The following is a 19,181-nucleotide window of genomic DNA, read 5'->3' as shown; positions in this document are numbered from 1 at the left end:
CAGAATATTTATAGTTTCTAATGTTAATATTAGACTGATCAGTCTATTATTATACTAAGATGTTACTGCTAACAATACACGTCTAATTTTCCTTAAAAGAAGAATGTGCGACTTTCTGATCCAGTAGATGTCGCCCTTGAGCACCAGCATTAAACCAAAACAAACTGCTGTTTGACGACACCTCCGCTATTCTGAAGCCCACGTTCTCCTCGATCAGCACACCTCCAACCCCCCCCCCCCGCATGAAGGAGTTATTAATTAGAACGCACCATAATTAAGCACCGTGATGCGCAAGCGTCGGACGAAATTGTCCTTTGCACGAGCTGCAATTGCCTGTTGCCTGCATTGTTGTGTTATCAGGATAATGTTAGCACTTTGGTCAACTCATAGCTTCATATTGCACATAAATTAACACAGAATAAGCAGTGCTGTTTTATTCTTCTTTTCTCTAAACCTTGACTAAAACAGCTTTATATGCAATGCCGTCCCGTCCATGATGTAAACACGGCTCCAACACTAATACAGCTGGCGGACTCACGCTTCTCACTCAATGTAGACAGGCATGACTCAGAGAAACATTTACATATGATATACTTGATTTCTGTTGTATTTGTGAGTAAAATGATGCACATTCTTCCTTTAAGACCAAAACCAAGCAAGCTTCTCTCAAGTCTTTCAATCGACCCAAGCTGTCTGTGGCTCTCAGCTTCAATTATTTTGTTCCTACTGTAGACAGTCTTTAAAAAGTGTTCCCAAAAGATAGATTGTGTTTTTTTCGTCCCTGTGAACTTTAGTCACATTAGATGTAAAGGTGTATTTCTAGGGGAATGTTTTCCGCACTTAAAAAAATAAACAGAATATGTTCTAGTTCGTATTTTGAGGAAGCTAATGAGGAAAATACGTAAAATGAACCCTGTCCATGTTTACAATGGCACATTGTGTCTATAGATGAGTATTTTTTTTTTATAACTTTCTGATTGATACAGAGGAAAAATGCTAATGAATTGCTGTGGTGGGCCTTGTCCTGAGATTTGTTGTCATTAAGAGAACTATAGAATAACACTGAACTTATTGTTAATTTTTTGTTGTTGTTGTTGCTATAACTGGACTCATCATTTTTCTAATGTTAAGAAAGTATCTGTTAGCGTTTTGGCTAAAAAGTTGTATTTATTTTAAAGTTTGATTTTCAAAGAGTCTCTACATGAAGTTGACAAGATAGCATTAGTAGCCATTTTATAATCTGCCTACAAAGAATATTTCTAAAACATTTCGCAACGGTTTCCTTATCTTTGGCTCCGTTGCAATAAACCTCACTAATTCAGAGATACACAAACATCTGTATCCTCTTTTTTATGTCCTCAAATTTGTAGCAAGCAGCTGAAATGGACACTAAGTCATATGATATATCAGCCCATTGACAATCTCGTCGTGAAACTGCACTATATTGTTGTTTTGCACATCCTACTGCCTGGGCTGAAGTACGATGTAAGAAATTCTGGTCCCATTAAAGGTACAGAACAACTGCATCCAAGCTGACACAGTACAGTGGTAAACCAGCAGCAAATACACCATTTCTTGTGTTTCCTGCTTTAAAAGTTAGCCAACTAGATAGAAGAAGGCATGGCAAATGAGAAGATAAAGATGCATTGTCCCTCTATCTTTCTGTTACACATTTAGTTTTTTGAGTTTTATTAAAAATTCATTACTTTTCACATATTTGTAAAATTCTGTCATCAGAGGAAAGCTAAATGTAACCACATATTTCTCTGATGGTTTAACATTTGGTGCACAGAAAGACAAAGAAGCTATTTCATTATTTATAGTTGTCTTTCTTATGATTACCGGACAAAACAAACTAATCTCCAGAGAGGAATTGAAAGTGTCTGATGTTTTTCTTAAAATCATATTCTTACTGACATGTTTGTGCAGAACACTCTTTGGCACTAGTAGCGCACTCTCTTTTCCTTTTTCCTGATTTGCCACTACTGACCTAGATTCTCCGGAAAGCTGAAATGATTTTTATGTATAACAAATCTGCCAAAGCCGGGAACTCCATTTCAAAAGGTTTAATATTAAGACATGGAAAGTAACTTGTTAACATTTTCTGTTCTTATTGTCTCAACTTGTTCAGAAAGCATTAAGCACCTCAGACTAATGAAAAAGAGAGACAAGACATCCTCTCTATAAGAACTGGAGCGCCATACAAAATAATGGAAGAACCAGAACTTAAATATTTGCAGCAGCAGTTATTGAATGTTTCATTTTCTGAACAAATATTCATACAAATTAACTGAAAAGAGTCTTAAAATGCATTTTTTTCTAGCATATATCTGCATGTTTTTTTCATGCTATAATCTTAGGTGTCATTTTGTTCTTTGAGTAAAATTTTATATATATTTCTTTGAATATTTAAACATGATGACCCTGAGTTTAGTCACTTTAACATGTGTGTGCTATCATTTGCAACACAGAGAGAAAAGCCAGGTCCGGTATGTCTTTTTGCTTTTAGGCTACGTGGTAAACTACAACTATTAATTTATGATGACAGGGAAAGTCTGAGGTGCTGAAAAACTGGACTCTAGAATATTTCTGGTAATAAGAATCCCTGAGAAAACCTCCACTTCACCTGTCTTGATGTTTTTGGTGGAATCTGCTCGGTCAGACAGAAAGCTTGTTGGCAGAGACGAGACATTTTGCACCCTGCATGAAACATGCCCTCAACATCATACAAATGTACATGTACCCAAGTTAGCCCAAAGGCTCATCTTCATCTGCAGTCCCCATGTTGTTTGGCATTTGAGAATTAAAATTAATATCGTACTTAAAAAGGAATGACAGGATTTTTTTTAATGCCACAATAATGTCTGAAATAGCTGCTATTGAGGGACATGCTGCAAAACACTATCATGGTAATTTCTGCAAAGTGATTGACAGTCTGCTCAAATGGCACATAGAACTGGTTGCTATGGTTACATGGGCTCTGTTATAGTGTTTTGCCTAAAAATTATCATAAATAAATATGAACCCTGCTCCAAGGACAGCTTCAGAGACACATTATGATAATGCTGTCAGACCAACAAAGAAGGAGAATACATAAATCAGAAATATTAGGGCGCAAATTTAAAGTATATGATTCAATTGGGCAGTTTAGAGAAATAAGAGTATGTTTAAAGATGAAAACTTGCTTTTAGTGAGCGTTTCGACATCCAGCAAGGATGATTTTGTTTAGGGTTGAGAGATACCTTGTTTCAGGCAGCTACATCAGAACATTTGATTAAATAGACATGGTTTTGGGTCAGGCTGGGAGCTTTAATAAATAATGAATTTATTCAGAATTCATGTTGTAAAGGAAGGATAATCTCGTGAGAAAGTGGAGGTGAAATAATTATTGTGGGGTGGATATGGTGGTCCTATCTGAAGTTTTTTGTCCGGTGTCATGTGGCTCTCTGATGGTGACACAGATATCTGCACTCATTGATTCATCTGCCTCGGGAAGGGCAGGAGGGGGAGGAGGCTGGTTCTTGTTTTTAATCCAAGATAGATCGTTTCGGGATGGTGGCTAGATGTGCAAACAAACACACACATGCAGAGGAGAGAGTGATGTCAGTTGCAGAGTGTAAACAGAAACAGCCGAGTTACCAATCAGCACGCCGCTCTTTAGCAAATTACAGGGAAAATTAGAGTGTGAGAGCAGGATGAAGGGATGAAGTGCAGATAGAGCTGCAGAGAGAGGGAGAAGCTTTTCCCCAGATTACAGAACAGCTACAGATTATGGCCTGTGGATTAAGAGGGTTTGACCAAAAAAAAAGAAAAGTGGATGCAGAGGGACAAACAAGCAGCTTTTTTTCTGAGTGTGTATGTGTTTTGTTTTTGTGTGCTTCTCTATCCTGCTGTCTAAAATCTTTATCTTTGTGAGGGTTCTTTCAAAGTCAAGGTTATTACCAACACACTGATGCACACATTTGCATAAAAACGTACATAGGCTCACTACAACAATCTTACTATATAGGCTACTGACATGACAATGGTATCAATGTTTCAACAAATTCACGGAAGAAAGCAACAAATAACTCATATTTCCTAAAGGGTTGAACCATTTTCTTAAGTTTGTATATTCAAAACATTTGAGGGCAAAATAAACCTTACTCGATTTGCATCTATAAAACATAGATTGATCTACCTGGTGCATAACATCTATGTACTAGCTGTATAACATGTGTATTAAAGCCAAATGCTAAACAACAGACACCGCTAAATTGTAAGAAGCAAACACGTGTTGGAAACCTTGTATCACTCTTAAATCTATTGACAAGACGTTTAATCAAATTGTAAACAGTAAACGAGACTCCACCCTCTGATCGCTGAAAGATCTGGTAACAGCTCTGCACTCGTACATACACCAATCTGCCAAGGCGCCACATATTTAGCACTAGAAGGTAATACTTGTATGCAGACATCAAAAAATCATGTGTAGCTTATATCTTCCATGCACTGTATTGAGATGCTTGCTCGTATTATCTACAGCATTGCTACTATTTTTTTCTAAAGAGAACTGCTAATTTATGGCACTGTTACAATTCAATTCCATTTTTTTCCTGTGTCTAATATCAAGACACAACTTTCTCCCATGCACAAAAATTACACAAGAGTTGTTGTAATGCAGATCCCGTTAATGCATTGCATATACCAAGAAGGCGGATCTTTCACCGATCCAGTATCACAATTTATTAGCCGTTACAAAATAGCGAAATTCTCAAGCAGTCGTCTGCACAGTAACATTATATTTCAATCAGGAGAGACAAGTAAATGATTGAAAGATGAACGGTTTATTTTACATATGTGACATCATCATCATCAACTTTTATTATTAGACTCAAGGTCCATTTTAAAAGACATACAATACAAAAAAATAGACAACACGCATATACATTATTATATATACATGTTTAAGGGAAATAAGAATTCATTTGAGGTAAAATAAATAATCATGTGATGATGCCATACAACATTGAGCTATCAGAGAGTGTAACGTTAGCCAGAGCAAAACAGGCAGGGGTGTGTCCAGAGGGGTGGCATGGGCCCCCCTTGAAATTTCATCCAAAAATCCTACACTGTGATTGGCTCTTTACCCTGTCAAACGTGGAATTTATGTTAAAACCAACTATTCTGGCTTTTTTGCCAAATGCTGTTAGTTAAATAAATCCTTTGTGCACAGGATTCTAATACTTACATGCAATTAACTTACTGACATTGCCAATTCATATATTTTTTTAAGTTAGTGTGCCGGAGTTTGCATGGAATTTTTTAAGTACTTTAAATCGTGACTTTGAACATACATATTTTTGTGTCAATAAAGAATTAAGCTAATAGTTTATGTATGTTACCGTTACCTTGTGTTATAAAGTGTACTGGTTCACAGGATTAGTAAAGTTAGAAAGACTAAATAATTGATATGTATTTGTGTGTGTTTGTGCGCACATAACACTTCAGGCCACCCCTGCCCAAGGGCCGGGGAGACTGGAGACACCTCTGTAAACAAGTTAAAAAGCAAAATGATGCCGGATGGCCTAGGGGTTATGTCAAACCCCATACAGAGGCTATAGACCTCGTTGGAGGGGCTGTAGGTTTGAATCCTACTTTGGCACTTTACTGCATATCATCCCCCACCCTCTCCTCCCAATGTTTGCTGTCTCTCTTCAGCTGTCCTATGCAATGATTTTATTGTAAAAAGAAGGGTTTCTTTAACAATCTTCAGGATGTCAGTATGGCTGTTAGCCTGTTTCTGGCTATTTTAGGATCTTGGATTTATTAGGACTGCTTCAGAGTTTAGAGCCAGAAAATACAACAATGACAACTCTTCCGGGTTAGTAGAATAAAGCCACAAAATTGTCCATTTGTAGGTATATATTTCTTTTATGGCACTGTTATTGAAGGAAACTTGGGGGGGAAACAACCAATACTCAAGTCTTGTCAGTAAGGAAAAAATGGAATCAGAATATGTCTACATGTTAAACATAATAATGATCTTCTTCTGAATGCCTACTTTTTAAATCTTAAAACGACGAGCCTCCTGTGTAGCTTTGTTACTGCACACTGAAGCTTGTTGTTAATTCACCATTACAATGAAAGTATTCATGACTAAAGTAATGCTCTTAATTCCTGAAGTAAGACAAGCCTGTATTACCGCTCATATCAAATAAATATTTGATATTTAATGCAATTCAGACTATAGTCTTTTCATCCTAATATTATACCATTTTATATGGGACTTAGCAGGTTTCTGATAAGCTTCCCAGTGAGACATTTCTTTGTCTTCTTATATTTTCACTTCTCCTTGACCTCTGTTAGTGTTGTTGTTTTGTTGTGGTTGGTGTCAGGAAACTGTCAATTTTTTTCAGGTATAGAATCCAGTCTGTGACTCCCAGCAGGGAACAAAATATATGCAACTACGCAAGGAGAATATAATTAAATAACTGCAAACCGGAGAAAAAAGCTTTAAATTTGACTGTTTTTTAATGAGTATGTTTCTCCTCTTCTTTGTTTTAGAGCTCCTCGGAGCAGCAAAGCGGGTGAACGTCAACATCCAGGATGCAGACGGGTGAGGAACTACATGTTTTTTATTTAATATAATTTTATTTTGCTACTGTTGCACATTTCCATCAAATGTTTTAAAGTTCATTTTCCTGCCTTTCTTTCTGCTATTTTTTTTACACATTTGCATTTTTTGCTCCCCTGTAAGTTTTGGTTATGTTGACTTCCAGTGGTTTAACTTTTCATCTTAAGGGCGCGGTCACACTGGTCATCTCACTGGTCACACTGTCATCAGCGCCCTTAGATGAGATGCCTGGAGGACACATGTTTGAGAAGAGCTAAAACATAGCAAAACAAAAAAGTGCAACAGCATAATGCATGTTATTGCAAGGGAGATCGAGGTTGTATCACTGATGTAACATTACCTTATATATGCCCACGTATACATTTTTTGTTGAATCAAAATATTTTGAAACTACATAAAAAATAAAATAGTATTGTGGTTGAATACTGCATAGCAAGGGGGTCAAATTGTATTGAGGGCAATGGTGCTTATCTTGGGTCAAAGGATTGCCTGAAGGATTTGATTTGCTTTCCGATATAATCAATATTTTGGTGTAATATGTCAATGAGAAATCAATCAGATAATGTGAAAGGGGGTTACCATACAGATTGAACTATATTGAATTCTTACCTAAATCTTTAAATTAAGTTGGTTTAAAGGTCATTTTTATCTGTTCAGTCAACAACTCTACAATTTACCATTTAACATTTTCATCACCTTTGCATGTCCAAAATCTTCATATACTTGCACTTTTTTATGGAGCAACTGTTTTCTTTCTACCTCTTAGCTGCTTAACATGAAATGGTTGGTTTTGTTGAGTTAGACCAAACCTGTTAAGTTTAGTAAAAACATAATGGGTTGAGTTAAGTTAATAACACAAAGTTGACTTTTTCCTCTCCCATAGGACCCGAGTCCTTGTGTTGTGAGCAGTGGCGTTTCTATGTGTGGAAAAATTGTTGGGGCACAACCTCTCTAAGATATGCTATACCAGGAAAACTACAGTACTCTCGCTACTGATGTGATTTATTAAATGTTTTACATGTCAAGGGGTCATTCTTGGTTTAACAAAATACTATGCAGAGTGGCTTCTTACATGCACACACACACACACGCACACACACACACACACACACTCGCACACACACACACACACACACACACACACACACACACACACTCGCAAAGAGAGAGTGGGAGAGAGAGAGAGTTAGTGCTCCTTCTACTGTCACAAGCCTAAATTAAACATGAAATATCCAATCCTCATAAACCAATACTCGCTGACATTAGGGATGAAGTCCTGTAGCTGCTGAATCAGCTAGCTGTCTATAGAGAGCATCGCCAAAGCGTTGAGTCGTGGCTGTACCATGGTGTTGCGGGTGAACATTTTTATCCTCTTCAGGGTGGAAAAGTTCCTCTCTATTAAAAAAAAAATGCACCTGAATATTCCAGGCTTAAGAGAGTCCGCCGACTCGTCGAGGCCCCGTAGTGCCGTTTCACATTTTCCACAGTTTAATTCACGTTGTGATCAGATTGAGCATGCACCGGTTTTCCTCCACCCGTCTGTTATGCTGCTCAAACGATCGCCTGTAAGCGCTGTCAGTTTGCACAGCGACATTTACTTTTTCCAAGTTAGCTCAGTTTCACCGCGCTGTCCAGAGGAATCCCGCTGCTCTCATGTGATTGTGATCCTCTCAGAAAGAGGTTTAAGATCTTTGAAACCTGTCCTCGACCAGGTTCCATCTTAGCAGAATGGCAGACACGGAAAACAGAAGAGCGCCGTCTTCTCGATGCTAACCGTTAACCACTTTTTCTTCGACATTGTTTTACTGGCAGTTTGGGTGATGATCCCTCGGCTGGTGGGCTCAAATGTGCTTTAACTCCAACTTCTCTTGCACATTCATGGTTTCAAACCTTGCTGGAGTAAGAAATCCACTTCATTCATTTTTACAACTTCGTTAGCTTTCAAAACCTCCCGCTTCCCGCCCGACTAACTCATTGCTACAGTCACAGACAGATAGCCAATCACCCGAGCCACTCTGAATAATATCAGCCAATCAACTCTAAAAGAACACATGACGTTTCAGTGGGGCTACGAGCTGTGAGCCCCACTTGTCGTTTTTTTTCTCTGATTTACATTACATACAGTACACTAACACTCTGAGCATGCGTATTAGCACTTTCCCCCGTGCACTACACATTGCACTGTAGGAGGGGCAGGCCCGGATCTGCCCCTCCGGCCAGCATAGTTCTACTGCAGACACAAACGGGAGAAAAAGACAAATAAACATGAACTAAAATCTTATTTAAACTTTATTTTTTAGTATTTTTTCCCCAAAAAATTAGAAAGAAATTCATTGCAAATTGTGAACATGCTAATCATAACTAATACATGATGCTGTGCCCCACCTGCCCCTAATGACCAGTCGCCACTGGTTGTGAGTGAGAGTGCTTTGTTGTCTGGTTTTCCAATATGTCAATAGGAGCTGTTGCACTGAGGGTTTGATAATACAGCTGATGGGGTTTACAGTGGAGTTAGATTAGATGAAGATGCAAAAGGCTAACATTTGTAACATGGTACCATGTCTGGGAAATGACAAAGCATCCGTATTTGGCAACTTGGGAATAAAAACCGGCTGACATTTTGTAGTTAAATTGATTATGTTGTCAGTAACACAGCCTCCCCCCCCCCCCCCAAAAAAAATGACAATCACCTGTTTCTTTACAAGCTTATAAAACTTAAAAAGTTACCTAACACCCTAATCTTGCCTTTGCCACCTTCCAGTAGTTTAACTTTTCATCTTGCTGTAGTGAATTACAGGCGTACTCAAGGACCCTATGACATCACTGTTAGGGGGCCCTGAGAAAAACCAAAACTTGTGCTAGACTTGTTGACTTGTTTCTATGTTGGGTTGTAAAAGTTGTAATCATCCAACTAACAGAAGCAAGCAGAATGAGGATCTCCTTTAGAGATCAATACTATATAATTGTATCAGCTACAGTCTATCTCTGAAATATGAAATATGTAATAATCTAAATCTGAAGCCTGTAACTACCTCAAAGGAATGCCAACATTTCCCGGCTCTTAATTGTCTCATAAATGTTCCCATATAATCTCTGAATGAACAACTATGGATTTCGGCTATATTTAGACTCACGATTGGTTAAGCTTTTTAAATGTGCACATGCTTGGTTTGCGATTGTGTTGCATTTGGCTCCATCAGATAACAAAGATCTTTTTATTATGTTGATTGGAATCAGATAATTGGACTCAGCTCCTTGTGTAATGACTGATGATTCGCTGATTTGACTCCAGGGCCCAGCCCTTATATTCACCAGGGATCCATTAGACACATACACACACACAGACATGCTGTGTTCACGCTCTGCTCCGGGGTAGAGAGATTGCTTATTAATGGAAGTAGGTCATTTGCCCCCTCCCGCCGCTCACACAGAGCTGAGGGGAGGAGCTGCACTACGCTGGAGATTATTTCAGCAAAGTTATGCTCTGGTTTTACACCCCATCCGTGAATATGTGTATTTTTATACATAATCTGTGTCTGTGTGAAGGTTGTCGTCGCTGCATCATGCTGCTCTGAGTGGAAACAAGGAGCTCATCTCTCTGCTGCTGGAGGCGCAGGCAGCAGTGGATATTAAAGACAATAAAGGTAAAAAAAAAAATACACACAACATATAATTGTCCGTACAATTTACTAAATTGTCGTAAAAAAAAAAAAAGAAACAAAGCACACGAGTCTTGGCAAGATGATAAAACAATCGCAACAGGAAAACAAACATCTTCCTGGCTTTCCCTGTGTGAACCAATAACACCATCTTATGTAACAAAAGGTGAGCAGTTGGAAATGCAATAAAAAATCAGTGTAGTATTCTGTGTTTATGAGAAGTGACAGATTTGTGTGCACAGCAAACAATAGACAATGGAAGAGAAGTGTTTCATGGTTGCAGGACTGAGAGCCAAGAGGAAGCAGAGCAGCAAATATCTACAGCACATTCTGCCAGATCCCAGAAGAAGAAGAAGAAGAAATCCCAGGGCAGATGGGAGATATAATTCCTACAGAAAGTAGACTATACTATCTCCATACCCCCAGTCAGTCATGCCCAATGTGGCTCTAGATAGAGGTTTACAACTGGCAGGCATCCTCACCAGGTGGTCTCACATCCTTAACTGATTTCCAACTGTGGAGGTGAAAGTGTATCTTAACATACTATTCCTTCGGCAGTTGTAAATGAGGATTGGAAAGCTTGAACCCAAGCAATGTCTTTAAAGGGAGAAAGGTGCAGTTTTCTATCAGAAGCATTTTTTTTTTCAGCTCCTTATTTCTGCTTTCTTGTTAGCAACGTTACTGTTCTGTGTAACTTTCACAGCCAATCAGAGTTTAAGTGTTGCTTCAAGATTTATTTGGAAGAAAAATCACTTTACATTACCTGCTAAGCTCAGAGTAATACCTGTACAAAAATAGTTACTTGCTGGTGATGATGCTCACTAAATTAAGAAGCTCAAAATCCAGACTTTTCCCTTAAGAGTTGTTGGAGCTCTAGTCTTGTGATTGATTTACTTGGGAACATGGAAGCGATTATAAAGTGTTTTTTCCAATGTAGATATTAAGACATTGTTGCTACCTAATCACAAAAACTAGGATATGATTATAAATATCAGTAGAATCTGCTCCCTGCTGAGCTTTAGTGATGTTTCTAGTGGAGCTGCATGTTTGTCTGCTAAGCAGACAAGTTAATTCAAAATTTAAATGACTAAACTGCATTAGATTAAAAAAAAGAAAAAGAAGAGTAGACCTCATCCTATAAAAGGTAAAGTTTGCCCATTGCTTTACATTGAACAATTGTGAAAGTATGAGAAGTATCCAACATGATGCCAACCAGTTTCCTCTCCATAAAAAAACATAAAAGAGATTACAAACCGACAACACATTTAACACCAACAACATGACCAGTAGCTTGAGTTGGTAAAATGATGTGATTGTTGCACAAATCATGAACTGCAGACATTTTAAACGGTGGGCGCCATGGGATCACAAATGGAAATGTGAGAAACCACAACTGGACAATATGTAAAAGGGGACAATCACCCTACCCTAGTTGAAATTAAAAGTGAAAAACAAAAAGAGCAAATATTGGACTTGAATTTGTTAGTTTGCAGAAGGCATGACTCAAAATGAATTGTTATGTTCCCCTGTGTCTTTTTTTAGTTAGCTTGATACATTTCAAGATCTCTGTTGTGTTCACAGTTTGATTTTCAATGTTCCAAAGTTACCTAGAAATCTGTTTTTGCAGGTTTAAGAATAATCGCTGACAGAAACAGTCTCCTCTTACTTGCCCATCTACAAATGGGCTACAAAGTGAACGAAGCCAATTCAAGGTCATTGACCTGGACATCCTGCCGGCCTTAGGGTCTGGGCTTGCTAGCCTGTCCAGAAAATCACTCAAAGAAAAGAAGGCAAACAACTTTATTTTTGGAATGTCTGCCAGAATACTCATGGGGCATGGTTTAGGGAATTTCCAGATGGGAAAACCCCTTTCAGTGATGATAATCACATTTCTGTCTCCTTTTACATTCATTTGAAGTCAAAATAACAAACTAATGAGCTGTTGCGTGACCTGCTCCTGATTCACAATGCACTGTGTTTATCTTTGGCTACAGAGCTTTTAGAAAAATATTTCATGAATACCATTGTTTGCCAAATTGAACACTAAACCAAAATTCACATGGGAAATATGAATCACAATATCTCACAATGAACACTGTCCAGTATTTTATGAATAATCCCATCGATTATGGGATAGAAAATAGGTCATATCACCTCGGGATCCTGCAAAAGAACTTCCTGATTTGTCTGTTTCATTGTGCCAGTATTCAAACAAGTTTGAGGTCTGCTCTTCTCTGGAGGGTCTGTGAGTCTGCTGCCTGGAAATCATTTTCCATCACATCTCTTCATATTCTGAGGCTTTAGCTTCTGTAACTCAAACAGCCGCTGCTCCTCTTCATCCTGCCAGCACCACTCTTCTGAGTCAGGACTCCCTCATAGCAGCCAGGCCTGCAGGGCCTCTTTATTCAACTCCACGATGTGGCTCATCGCTGGTATCAAGTCTGGGGGTCTTGGGCTGCTGCCATGAGAAATATGCTCATTGCTCCTTGCAGCCATGGCTACAAAGTGGTGTCTAATGTCTTGAGTTAGAGCCACTTAAAACTACTCCAATGTGGATTTTTTGTCCTGATCTAAAATAAACTTTGCTTTACCTTGTTTTTCCTGGATGGCTCAAGGTTTTGCCTTCAATCCTGCGGTTCTAAGGTTCTCTGAGGACTTGTTTGGCCACTTAAAGGGGATTTTTTGCCCTTTGTCTGAAGCAGTTTGTCTCCAATGTCCCATGAGTGCTTGCACAAACAATACTCCTATGGTCAAAAGGTCACAAAGACGTCAACAGCAATAAGATTGCATATGCGGGAGGGATACTGAGAGTCTGAAAAAAAAAATCTGCTGCTACAGCGAAACTGAAATGTTTAGAAAAAAAAGTCCTTCACATCAGGGCTGCGATTTAGGCTTTTAATCGACAGTATGTCAAATGATCTGCAAATCGCTCTCTTGATTAGTCCATCCATCAATTCATCCAGAGATTGTCAGAAAATAGCAATAAAGGTCCATCAACATTTCCCAGGGCTGATGGAGTCTAGTGTCAAACCACTAGCGCAAATGGAGGGATTTTAGTTGACATTACTACGAGACACAAAAATTCAGACTTGAAAAGATGAAAGGTTTAATTTTGCTTTAACATCAACTGCTTACCACTGTAGTTGCTGATTAATTATCTTGTTTCAGCTCCAACATATAAATATTTCAAAATTTCAAAATAATTCACGATTCTACAGTCAGCCCTTTTAGTTTTATTGATTTTTACAGCGTAAGTGTGAACAAAGTAAGTGAGTTTAGTCATTGAGTTTAGTATATTACCTTTTAATTGTAGTAAGGTACCATATTTGGCTGCTGGACAACCATCAGCAAATGACTGTCTATTAAAAAAATCACAATTACAGAGTGTATGGCTTTGCATGCATTCGCCTATCTTTATACTCTCTTGTTTCTCTGTGTGCATGTGCTGGTGGGGTCTTTGTTTTATTGTGCTGTCATCCTTGGGCGTGCGTTTTTGTGTGTTTGTCGATACGTGTGTGTTTTGTGTAGGGATGCGTCCTCTGCATTACGCTGCATGGCAGGGGAAGACTGAGCCAATGAAAATGCTGCTGAAGGCAGGCTCGTCTGTCAACGGACAGTCAGACGAAGGACAGATCCCCCTCCACCTTTCATCTCAGCATGGACACTATGACGGGGTAACTGTGTTTGTGTGTATAGTTGCTGTGTGTGTGTGTGTGTGTGTGTGTGTGTGTGTGTGTTTTTTTTGTGAGGTGTGTTTATCTGTTATGTGTGCCTGATGTGATGATGCATGCATGATTTGCGGTTATTACTGGCTATGAAATTCAGAAGTTGCAGTAAAATATGTGTGCATGTGTGTGCGTGTGTATTCATGTGTGTTACAGTCAGAGATGTTGCTACAACACCAGTCCAACCCGTGTATCTCAGACACAGCGGGGAAAACACCACTGGACCTGGCCTGTGAATTTGGCCGAGTTGGAGTGAGTTCAATTTACACCAAACACGTAACACCAATTAACAGAGTAAAGATGTATTTTCTATTTTCTCATATAACCCCGTTTCATTTATTATCGACTAGAAAAGCCACACATTAGGTAGCACTGGAAATATTCATAATGTTAGGGAAAAAACTGGGATTCTTTTTGTTTTGTTTTTCATCCTAAATGCTGCACATGTTCTGTCATATTTGTGTTTTCTCTATACATCATATAATAACTTAAATTGCCTGCACTGCCTAAAAACAGACAATAAGTATGAACAATTTAAAACAGTTACACAGTTATCCCAAATTTTGGCAAGCAGAGGAGTAGTAGTGCAGTAGAAATGTAACTGAGCCAGTTAAGGAAATCATTGTTATATGCAACAACAGCAAAGGCCAAATATGTTCTAAGTAAAGATCCAAAACTTTTCAGAAAGTGTCCACCGGGGAGTCGAGCATACATGGGATTCATCAACAGGGACTACACTCAATTATAAAAATGTGCCACGACTATTTTGTCTCGGTTTTCTACATGAACATGACATTTGTCTTTTTTTTAGGTGGTCCAGCTCCTGCTTAGCAGCAACATGTGTGCAGCCATGCTGGAACCCAAACCATCTGACCCCAATGGAGTGTCGCCTCTGCATCTCGCTGCTAAGAACGGACACATTGATGTTATACGGTCTGAAAAATACCTGTCTTTGTCACTCTGCATCTGTCAGTCTGTGTTTGTTCTCAAACCTGTTCTATTTACCTGTCAGTCCATTTTATCCAACCAGGATTAAGATCACATTTTACAAATCTGTTGGATCAAAAACATTTATATTGCTGCATAGTTTTTTGTCCATTTAAAGTCTTCTGAAACATTTCTATTGACACACTTGTATGGATTTGCATGAATGTAGATGTTTTTATATATTTGTTGTCACTTTACCATTTCATTATTTTATGATGTATAGAGGTGAATATAATTGTTACTTTGTGTTGCAGGTTGCTCATTCAGGCTGGTATTGATATCAACAGACAGTCTGAGTCTGGCACAGCGCTACATCAGGCGGCCCTCTGTGGGAAGACAGAGGTAGTACGCCTGCTGCTGGATGTAAGACCATCTGCCTGTCTCTCTTTCTGTCTGTCTATTTGTCCAACGTGTTTACAAAAGCAATTGTTGTTAAAGCTGCCTCCCTCTCCTCATCCGAGCAAGTTTACACCTCAGCACTTGGCACTCATCCCAGGGATGTGTGTGATGAAGCCTGTGGGATATGTCTGCTTGTTATATAAAAACTGTAGCAGACTGGCTAGCAGCCTCGCTGTCGTGCAATCATCAAACCAGCTCTGGTTTGTTTTTCATTTTCAACCCCCTGTCACCATGGATTATGGTTTTGAAAAGGTTATGCTTTTATTGTTCTCTCTTTGAATGTAACTGAATACATTTGCTGTATTGAAGAGCAAATGTGACGCACCTTTATTTCCTTTTCATGTACTACTAAAATACATCTCGGAAGAGGCAGAATTATACTTATATCTGTACTTCATTGTGTTACAACCTGGCTCTTAGGCTGCAACAAAAATAGGAGTCGAAGACGAGGTACACCAAAATAACACCAAATTTATCTACAATATGATCAAAACAGCCGCGCCGCCTATAAAGTAGTAGTGCAGTGGTTCTACATTTACTTTAATAAAGGATCTGTATATTTCTTTCACCATAGTGAACTTTATTTTTACGTGCATGCAGTAGCAGCACACTCGCAACAAATGCAACAAGCACACGTGTAGCCTACTCTAAGGGAGTCTGACACAAAATGCAGTTTATCTCTGTGAGATGTCACACTGCAGCTTCAGTCACTTTTTCCTCTCCACTTCCCTCCAGAGTGGCATCAGTGCAGGAGTAAGAAACACTCTGAGTCAAACTGCCCTGGACATTGTTAACCAATTCACCACTACACAGGCCAGCCGAGAGATCAAACAACTGCTGAGAGGTGAGTACATGAGTGCAAACACAACTTTGATGGAGTTACATTTTGAAGGGCCGGAAAATCTCTGCTGTGTTCTGGTCCATTACTTGATTTGACCCAATCCTGCTGCTTACTGACGATACAAACTCTTGTGTTGTAGATGCTTCAGCTGCAATGCAGGTGCGTGCCCTGAAGGATTATTGCAACAATTACGACCTTACCAGCCTCAACATCAAAGCTGGGGACATTATCACGGTAAAAAATGCAGTTGTCATCACATAAAATGACACGTTTCTCAGCCTGTACTTTAACTGCAACATGTCTTCCTGTCAAAATGAATCATTTAGTAAAGTACATCAGGAGTAAAACCTTAAACCTTTTGCAGGTTGATTAAGCTTCATGATATGTATAAGCTGCAGACAGTTCCACTTTTTCATAATATCAAACATATCTCAGTTAAGATAAATCAAATTCTTTACTTAATGGTGATCAACATCAAAAGATCACACTATTAGGGTGGATTCAAATTAGTCCTATGATATAAGCTATCACAAATCTCTACGACTTTAAAGTGTTACTGCTGCAAGCAGAAGTTACTGACAAAGCTAACATTAGCCAAAATATGATCTGTTTAGACTGAAGAAAAAAGAGATGAATTATATGTAGTTGCTTATTTTTATACAACAATTGAAAATTAATATAAAACTGGGGAAATGATATCTTTATTTTCAATATTTAATAATCAATTATCAGTCAGGTTTTTACAGATAACTTATTCCTCAAATTCACCTACAAAATGTTGTGCTAATAACGTCAGCTTCAGTAATGTTAGCTTAAGCTGAGATTTACCATTCATTGTTAAGGAGTAACTATGCAGATTTGACTTGTTGTGCCTTGTACATATTCTAAAAGAGTATCTATGTTGGTGTATTAAGTAAGTAACAGTTTCCAGCAAGACACATTGTGTGTTAAAATTGCTGTTTCTGCTCTGCATTCGCCTGTATCTCTGTCTCCTGTCCCTTGCTGGCCATGAAAAAAATGAAGCAAAACAAGGCGGTCTTTAGCATGTGTTGACCCCTCTTGCCCCAAAATTTCTTATAACCTCAATAAACCATCTCCTTCTGTAAGATTGTTTACTTTTCACAAAAAGGCATTCATGGACTAAATATGTGTCATGTGTTCAAATGTGTATTTAAAGGTTAAGTGATTTTTTTTAATCTTATTTTTTGTATTATTTTACAAGTTAGACCAGTCCATTTTTTTGTTTACAGAGTGTCAACATGATTTATCTTATTTTAGTTAACTGAACATGTGTGTGTGTGTGTGTGTGTGTGTGTTTGTTGTTTGACAGGTTTTAGAGCAGCACTCTGACGGCCGATGGAAAGGTTGTATTCACGACAACCGCACAGGCAATGACCGTGTTGGTTACTTCCCCTCTAACATGGTGGAAGTCATCAAGAGGGCAGGTGACCACCCGCATCACAGCTGTGTGTGTGTGTGTGTGTGTGTGTGTGTGTTGAGGGGGAGGTGGGAGGTGTGGGGGGGGGGGGGGGGTTGAGGGGGGATGCTATGTGTGGTTGTGTGTGTGTAAGCTAAGCAACTGTTCTGTAGCTAAAGCTGACCATTAGTTGTAGCTAGCTGCAGCATCATGGGCCTCTTTAGGTAGTCCATCCATTTCTCCCAACCTGTCAATCATCTCTAAAGATAAAATACTGCCCCCTACTGACCCTCCTCTCTTCCTTTATATTTCTGCTCCCTCTGTCACCCTCCCCTAGTCTATGAACCTCTTATCCCACCTGCTCTGCTAGCTTGTGATGCTTGTTTTCATATTGTTTGTTTGCTTTGTTGCCGTGGTGATATTATATTTTGAGAGAAATCTTCCCTGTGGATGTATTTATTTGTCATTTTTAATTTAATCAATTATTGTTTTTACATTATTAAGATTTGTTTTGTTTCAAGTTGACTGATCAGTTATTGTTGTTGTTGTTGTTGTTGTGTTGTTGTTGTTGTTTTGCACCTCCCTACTCCTAATGGCTTGTGTCCAGGTCACTCCCCCTCCCAGCAGTGCCACACCCTCCTCCTCCGCAGGCCCAACCCCTGTCCCATTGCCTCGGCCAACGGACACTCATACCCCCCTTCCAAAGTCCTCCCCCTGCATTTGCCTCCTCCCCCTCCTCCCTCCCATCCCAACACACAGTCCCTCCCTCGGTTCTCCTCGTTTGGGTACGTTCCTCTTCCCATCTCTCCTCCTTCTCTGTCTACTCCTCCTCCTCCTCCTCCTCCTCCTCCTCCTCCTCTCTTCTCCACTTCTCAGGAGCAGCAGAGTCAGACAGGTACATACTGTAGAATCACTTTAAATCACAGATAAGAATCCTTTCCACGCTGTTTGACAAGATCACATGTAGAATACTATCTGCTTCTACCAGTCCTTCACTGCGGCTTCATATAAACATGTATCGTGTGTGTGTGTATGTGTGCATTGATTATATATCTAAAAGATTTATATATATATAGGAACATGAAAGGATCAATTCACTCTAATGACAAAGGGTGTATTTCCAGCTGGTGTCTCGCTATGCTGATATTGCCAACATTGTAAAATACTTTCTAGCCAAGGATGAAAAGATAGAGTAAACTATCCAGAGATAAGTCTTTTAACAATCGACCATGGTCTCTTTACAGAAACGTCTTAAGTCTGAATTGGTATCTTATCTTGTTAAGGATATCTGCTATAATAGATATCCTGTTCCTATTTAAATTTAGAAAAATTACTGTCTTATCTTTGGGAGGTAATTAAGCTACAGAAGAAGAGTTCTAACTGAAGAATTTATATGGTAATGACAATGGCAAAACATGTGAACACAGATATTATGATTGAGAGGGTACTTAAACTTCTTGATGAAGAACTATATGTCCAGGTAAATTTTTCATGTGTATAAATGGACTGCAAAGAAAATTTGTCTTAAACTTGATCT

At 38.9% G+C, this 19,181-nt stretch overlaps 1 protein-coding gene across 6 annotated transcripts in view; it reads left to right on the top strand.

The window, feature by feature from the left end:
* LOC132988336 (caskin-1-like) overlaps positions 1 to 19,181 on the top strand; it is a 39,708-nt gene that overhangs the window by 3,328 nt on the left and 17,199 nt on the right. For 4 of the 6 annotated variants that reach the window (XM_061055695.1, XM_061055704.1, XM_061055688.1 and 1 more), the window contains exons 2-11: positions 6,547 to 6,598; positions 10,163 to 10,260; positions 13,804 to 13,949; positions 14,157 to 14,252; positions 14,812 to 14,933; positions 15,242 to 15,350; positions 16,122 to 16,230; positions 16,367 to 16,461; positions 17,558 to 17,672; positions 18,252 to 18,539. In XM_061055695.1, the coding sequence (XP_060911678.1) occupies positions 6,547 to 6,598; positions 10,163 to 10,260; positions 13,804 to 13,949; positions 14,157 to 14,252; positions 14,812 to 14,933; positions 15,242 to 15,350; positions 16,122 to 16,230; positions 16,367 to 16,461; positions 17,558 to 17,672; positions 18,252 to 18,539 (1,230 nt within the window). Of the gene's footprint in view, positions 1 to 6,546; positions 6,599 to 10,162; positions 10,261 to 13,803; positions 13,950 to 14,156; positions 14,253 to 14,811; positions 14,934 to 15,241; positions 15,351 to 16,121; positions 16,231 to 16,366; positions 16,462 to 17,557; positions 17,673 to 18,251; positions 18,540 to 19,181 lie in introns of those variants that run through there. The other 2 variants (XM_061055713.1, XM_061055722.1) reach the window with 2 other exon arrangements.

Source organism: Labrus mixtus, chromosome 2, assembly GCF_963584025.1.
Source record: "Labrus mixtus chromosome 2, fLabMix1.1, whole genome shotgun sequence".
Taxonomy (NCBI): domain Eukaryota; kingdom Metazoa; phylum Chordata; class Actinopteri; order Labriformes; family Labridae; genus Labrus; species Labrus mixtus.
The sequence above is the reverse complement of the archived record's forward strand: the minus strand, read 5'-3'. Positions and strand labels throughout refer to the sequence as shown.